This window comes from Chinchilla lanigera, unplaced genomic scaffold, assembly GCF_000276665.1.
Source record: "Chinchilla lanigera isolate Chin_1 unplaced genomic scaffold, ChiLan1.0 scaffold00033, whole genome shotgun sequence".
NCBI classification, from domain to species: domain Eukaryota; kingdom Metazoa; phylum Chordata; class Mammalia; order Rodentia; family Chinchillidae; genus Chinchilla; species Chinchilla lanigera.
In genome coordinates this window covers 20,029,939-20,037,035 of record NW_004955434.1, presented here as the reverse complement: position 1 = coordinate 20,037,035, position 7,097 = coordinate 20,029,939, and the positions used below count along the sequence as shown (strand labels likewise).

At 34.9% G+C, this 7,097-nt stretch overlaps 1 protein-coding gene across 9 annotated transcripts in view; it reads right to left on the bottom strand.

Annotated features, from left to right (window-relative positions):
• Cntln (centlein, centrosomal protein) overlaps window positions 1-7,097 on the bottom strand; it is a gene marked incomplete at its 5' end in the record, with an annotated part of 307,086 nt that overhangs the window by 81,150 nt on the left and 218,839 nt on the right. For all 9 annotated transcript variants that reach the window (XR_001234816.1, XR_001234817.1, XR_001234818.1 and 6 more), the window contains 2 exon segments: window positions 5,673-5,896; window positions 5,987-6,071. Coding sequence is in view for 6 of the 9 variants with exons in the window: in XM_013516378.1 (XP_013371832.1) it covers window positions 5,673-5,896; window positions 5,987-6,071 (309 nt within the window).

The window sequence follows — 7,097 nt, the reverse complement described above, 5'->3', positions numbered from 1 at the left end:
TGTCTGTACTGATCCTTTGCTATTTTGTAAAATGTTGTCTGTCTTTTAGTATTTTCCTCCTTTTATTTCTAAAATAAAAATATATATATAAAGATCAGAGCAGATATTAATGCAATTGAGACCAAGAAAACAATACAAAGAATTAGTGAATCAAAGAGATGGTTCTTTGAAAGAATAAACAAAATTGATAAACCCCTAGCCAATCTTATCAAAAAAAGGAAAGAAAAAATGCAAATTCATGCAATGAGGAATGAGAAGGGTGAAATCAATACAAATCCTGTTGGAAATTCAGAAGATCTTCAATGTCCATTTCAAAAACTTTTACTTGCATAGGATAGAAAACACAGAAGACATAGACAGATTTCCTAGAGAAGTATGAATTACCAAAGCTGAATCAAGAAGATATAAAAATTCTGAACCAAGTATCAGTTAATGAAATTGAAAATATAATTAAAATCTTACCAAATAGGAAAACCCCAGGTCCCAACAGATCCACTACTGAATTCTACAAGAAATTTACAGAAGATTTAATGCCAATACTCCTCAAACCTGCAATGAAATTGAACAGGAAGCAATTCTCCCTTGGAGGTAAGTATTACCCTGATACCAAAACCAATGAAAGACCCAAGCAAAAAAAAAAAGAACTACAGGCCAATATCCTTCATGAACACAGACTGAAAAATGTTAGGAAACAGAATGCAGCAGATCATCAAGAAGATTATACACCATGACAAAGTGGGACTCATCCCAGGAATTCAGGGATGATACAACATACGCAAATCAGTGCATGTAATACAACATATCAACACAGCCAAAGGCAAAAATCACATGATCATCTCAATAGATGCAGAAAAGGCTTTGGATAAAAGTCCAACACTCATTCATGATGAAAACTCTACAGAAAATAGGAATAGACGGTCTTTACCTCAATCTAATAAAAGCCATCTTTCACAAACCAACAACCAACATCACACTAAATGGACAAAAACTGAAAGCTTTCACTCTAAAATCAGGAGCAAGACAAGGATGTCCACTGTTACCACTGCAACTCAATATAGTTCTGGAAACTTTAGCCAGAGCAATTAGACAAGAGAGAGAAAGAAAAGGAATAAGGAGAGGAAAGGAAGAAGTAAAATTATCACTACTTGCAGATTTGCAGTGATCTACTTACAGAGATCATTTACATTGATGGTAATAACTGATATGTACTGGCTTATCTTTGTCATGTTATTCTCCTGCTGTTGCTTTCCTGCTTTTCCCCTCCATTTAACTGCTTAACCTACTTGCTGGTATTTTTCTGTTGTTCTTGGAATTGTGGTCATTTTTGTCTCTTTCTAAAATAGCTTTCAGTACTTTTTGTAGAGTTGGATTGGTGGTCATGAATTTCTCCCACTGTTCTTTGTCTTGCAAGTATCTTCTTTCTCCATACTCTACAAAGAAGACCTGAAGGACTCTACAAAAGACTTCCAGACTTAATAACCAAATAAAGTAGCATAGCTGGATATTAAGTCAGAAATCAATAACACTCCTTTACAAACAACAAATTCACTGATGGAGAAATTAGGGAAACCACATCCTTCACAATAGTATCCAAAAAAATGAAATACTTAGGAATCAATCTAACAAAGGAAGTAAGTGATCTATAAAGTGAAAAAGGAGATCAAAGAGGATATCAGAAAATGGAAAGATATCCCTTGCTCATGGATAGGAAGAACCAACATCGTGAAAATGTCCATACTCCCAAAACTATTATACAGATTTAATGCAATCCCAATCAAAATAACAGCGGCATACCTCACAGATCCAGAGAAACCATTCCTAAAATTCATTTGGAAACAGAAGACAGCAAGAATAGCAAATGCAAGCATGGGCAACAAACACAAGACAGGAGTCATCACAATCCCTGACTTGAACTTATATTATAAGCTACTGTGATAAAATCAGCAATATAGTAGTAAAAAACAGACCTGGAAAAAAAGGAAACAGATTAGAAGATGCAGACACAACTACAACCATACTCAGCCACCTTATCTTGGACAAAGGAGTCAAACATGTTCACTGGAAGAAAGATAGCCTCTTTAAGAAATGGTGTTGGAAAAACTGGTTCTCCCCATGCTGAAGACTAAAACTAGATGCATAGATCACCATGCACTAAACTAATAAAGAACTGAAAAATCAGGCCCCCAAAATTCAAAGACGTAATCCAAAAATGGGCATCTGAGATGAGTACACACTTCTCAGATGAAGAAAGTCAAATTGCAAACAAATATATGAAAAAATGTTCAACACCATTGGTCATTTGAGAAATGCAAATAAAAACAACACTGAGATTCCATCTCACCACAGAAAGAATGGCTATTATCAAGAAAACAACCAATAACAAAGGCTAGAGGGGCTGTAGGGAAAAAGGAACCCTTCTGTACTGTTGGTGGGAGTGTGCACTAGTACCACCACTGTGGAAATCAGGGTGAAGGTTCTTCACAAAAATAGGATTAGAGGTCCCATTATTCCCCTTCTGGGTATTTTCCCTAAAGAATTAAAAACACTGTACCACAGTGATATATGTGCACCCATGTTTATAGCAGCACAATTTGTCATAGCTAAATATTGGAAACAACCCAAAAACCCACCAACCGAGGAATGGATAAAAAAGATGTGGTATTTTTATACGCATGAGTACTACTCAGCTATAAAGAAGGATAAACTTGAGGCTTTTATAGGTAAATCAGCGCAGCTTGACATCATACGCATAAGTGAAATAACCCAGACTCACATGTGTAAAGATTATATTGTCTCACTAATGTAAGAAACTGAAAGAGCAAATAAGACCTAATCCAAAAATGGGCATGTACAACAGATACTGTGAAAGGGGAAGAAACTGCTCAAAAGGAAAGAACCACTGGAATGGGGGAAAGGAGAAAAGAAGAAAGGAGAAACAAATATATTTATATACACACACACACACGATACATAATTATACTACTAATTTCTATTAGTTCATTGAAAATAATGGTTTGTGTTTATATTGTTTGATCAACTTTTCATGCCTGTATCTTGTAATCTGAGCAAGTACTTTGAAAGTAACAATACACAATATATTAACCATTGCTAATCTCCTACTATCTTGTTTTGAAATTCTGTATCATTGTTTCTATTGTTTTTTCTGTTTAAAAAAAAATCAATACACTCTACTGCAAAAGTGTGCTTAGCTTCAGTTGTCATGTCCAAGGCATTCTTCATACATGACAACAGCATATGCCATGCACACATCTTCCTTACACCGATAGTACATGCTTAGCTTTCTTTTCCTATGTGTCACTTCTCTCTTGTTCTTTTCAGAAGCTTCCTACTATATTGTACAACATACACTTAACAGGGAAACAAGATATCAATAAAATAAAATATCAAGCATGTAATGAGTTCTTAGAATAGACATCAATGTCTTCATATCAGTTGTTTACGTGCTTATAAAATCTAAAAGATAACAGCAAAAATAAAACCCTATGTGGTACAATGTAAAGAAAAATCTACCAGAGAAATAAACTTTGCTTCAAATGTCACACTCAAGGCAGTCTTCGTACATGACAACTGCATGTTCCATATGTAAGTATCACTTACACTGATAGCATATGTTTTCTTTTCCTACCCTTAACTGTAAGGTACAACTGACATCTTTGTTTTCCTACTCTTGCTATGTTTCTGTGGTGCTGCACCTGCCTGTGCACCTGTGAGCTCACCAGAGTGCTCCACAATGTCCTTGCATGTTCCTTGGGCAGAAAGTTTGTTTTTCCTCTGCTCTGTATAATCTCTTATGAGCTCCAGTCCCAACCCTCTAAGACAATTTGTCTATGATATTTTGCACTTATTTTTTCTTTGTAAACAATCAAACTATTTATTCCACAGATGTTTAGGATTGAGTAAAACACAACCATTGGCCAATGCTTTGTGTTTCAAGGGACACCACAGTGCTGCACAACTCATCAACATCTACTCCACCTTTGGCTTTGTTGTAGCAAGTTTTCATCTCACGCTTTCGTTCTGTCAAGGTTTCCCCATCAATATTTCCATCATGGTGAAATGTTAACATCAGCAGTACCAGTTTGTTTTTCTTTTCTATATACAGGCCAAAGTTTTATCTTTCTGAAATCCAAAGATTGTGTAAGCCTCTTTTGAAATTACGGTATTTCACTTGGGATTTCTGCTCTGTTTCTGCACAGTTTCTGCACTGGTCAGCCTGTGCTCTGTTAGCACTTCTAGTATCAACTGGAAACTGACAATCAACTGTTGAACGTCACACTCTGATTACTCGGGGAGATGAGTGCAGCAAGCCTTTTCACAACATCATTTGGTCTATCACTATATGAATAAGGACATGACGGCTGAGTTCCAGAATAAATTTTTAAGTTGAAAGTATAACAAATCTTCACATCTACAGGCTCATACAATTTTATGCCCTATTTGGACCTATCACTTTTCAATAAGTCTTTTACATTGTTGTATTCACCATGAGAAAGCCCTGCTATATACAGCTGACCTATAAATGCTTTCAGTTCAGCTAGTGAGGTGTCATAATAAATACATTCTTTAATATGGCTATTGGTACATACAGAATGTTTTACTTGCAGTTCGGCTTTTGTATATTTCACAGCATAGTGTCTGTTATAATATCCAACACTGAATGACAGTGCTGGCATTCTGTCCAATACTTTTCACCCCTGCCAAGTACCTCACTATATTTTTGGACCTAGTCCTAACATTGGATCATTCCATTTGGTCGTGTGGCCACTTCGCAGCACTTCAACTAGTCAAATATGTATCCACGTTGCTGTTTTCTTCATCATTTGAATGTACAAGGTATGCACTCCCTTGTCTGTATCAGTTGATGCTTGCTCCATTTCACTGTAACAGGAATTTTGGCTCACATGGCCAATGTCAAATTCATCATCATCATCCTCATACACCTACACCACTGTTCTGTTATGAAAGCACGTGTTTTACCATAATGGATCATCTTCATCATCCATGCATGAGTAATGTGATTCCACTTACGACCTCCTCCAAACTGGCAAATCTGGTTTTTAACGTGCCATTGTACTGAATAGAGCTACTTCTACCAGAAAAATTAAAAGAAAACTTTTTTTAAAAAAAATCCTAGAGTGGTTTGGGTTTCCCGGACCCTTTGTGATGCTCAGAAAAACATATAGAAAACAAAGTCACATGGAGCATAATGTAAACAAAAATTTCACTTTGCCACTTTTGCACACATGCACACACCTTGTTATTTGTCGTATCAAGTGGATAAACACATCAATTGCTTCATGTATTCCCTAAGGGAAAGGTACTGAGATGCACAGCTGACTACTATTATGCTAAAGTACAAATTTACAGTAGAAAAGTAAGGAGTGGCCCTCCTGGACCCACTCTTATGTTTCCTGGGTAATGACAATGTGTCTATTTACTGTAATAAATTTTTAAAATGTAAACGTTCATTGTAATTTTTATCACATTTCCTATGTCAAAATAAATATGAATTAAACAATTTAAAACAAAATAAATATGAATTAAACAAATTAAAATAAATATTAAACAAATTAAACAATTTGAAACTTTAAAGTTGATATTTAAATATCCATTTGTATAATACACTATTGTAACTTAAAAGTTCTCTTTACCTTTATTGTCTGTCTGCTTGTCTGTAATCGTTGATCAGACACTTGCTGTTGATGGAGAAGTTTTTCACTGACTTCTTTATATTCTTTAGCAGACAATTCTGCTGATTTTTTGGCATTTTGGAGTATGCTGTTTTGTTGTTGCAAGGATATAATCCGGTCTCGTAATAAAATAATATTGCTACTTGATTTCTGGGCAGTTATATTTTTATACTTTTCTCTGTTAACTATATAAAAATAATATTCATAATATTTTAAATATCAGAGTAAACTTTAAAAGACAATGTATTACTAAATTCATGTATATATATTCTTACCTCTGGTTGGAACTACTGTATGTATACTCTTACGCACATTATTATTCTTCTTTTGAAAAGTCATTTTTTTAATACTCTTGTAATCCTAAATTTAGAAGTTTAAAAAAATTGATTATTATTAAACACCAATGTCAAATGACCTGTCTTTGTCACTTTCTTATCACTGAGACAAAGTACCCAACACCCACAAATTACAGGAGCAGAGGTTTGCTTTGGCTGACAGTTTTTAGAGGTTTCAGTCCATAGCCGGCTTCCAGGCAAAAGTGACACAGTGGAAGGGCCTGGGCTGGGTGGAAGAGAGCTGCTCACCTCACAGCAGTCGGGACTGATGAAAGAGAGGACCCTGGCAGGAGATGGATCCTTCCAGATCAGGCCCCTAGTGAACCATCTCTTTCAACGAGGTCCTACCTCCTAGCAGCATATTCAGCTACAGATTCATCAGTGAATTAATCCACTGATCCAATTACCTTCCAAAAGCCTCGTCTCTCAACATGAGACTTTTGGTGGACATTCTAGCTCTAAACCATGACATGAATTGACAAAATAAGTAATGTACCCTTATTTAAAATGAAATTTAAGAATTTAGAGTTAAAGAAAAGTCCGAAAAATAAAATTCTATAACTGACACCTCTATTATAGAACTCACAAATAATTTAAATTTATGCTTAACAGAAATAAAGTTAATTAAAGGTTGAACTAGTATGCTGAACACATAGATACAAAATTAACTCAAAAGAAGAATGTAACCTAAGGACAATTTTTTTTAAAACTAGGATTAAATACAGTAACAACAACAAAAATAAAATATGAATATTTAATAATTTATTTTCTGGGAATCTGGGTCCTTTTCTCAGACTTTTCTTGACTAGATATAGAGAAATGATGTTGAGAGTAATAAAGTAACTTTATCTGAAGTTACATGTTTTTTCCTGCCATTATTAAAATGACTCTGACTAAATTAAATCATGTAGCTTTAGTTCAAAAATATTTTACCAATTTGAAAATTTTTCACAAAGCACAATTTTTTTTTTGTTTTGTTTTTTTGTTTTTTTGTTTTTTCTCCGGTACCAGGAACCGAACTCACGACCTTGCGCATGCCAGGCAGGCGCTT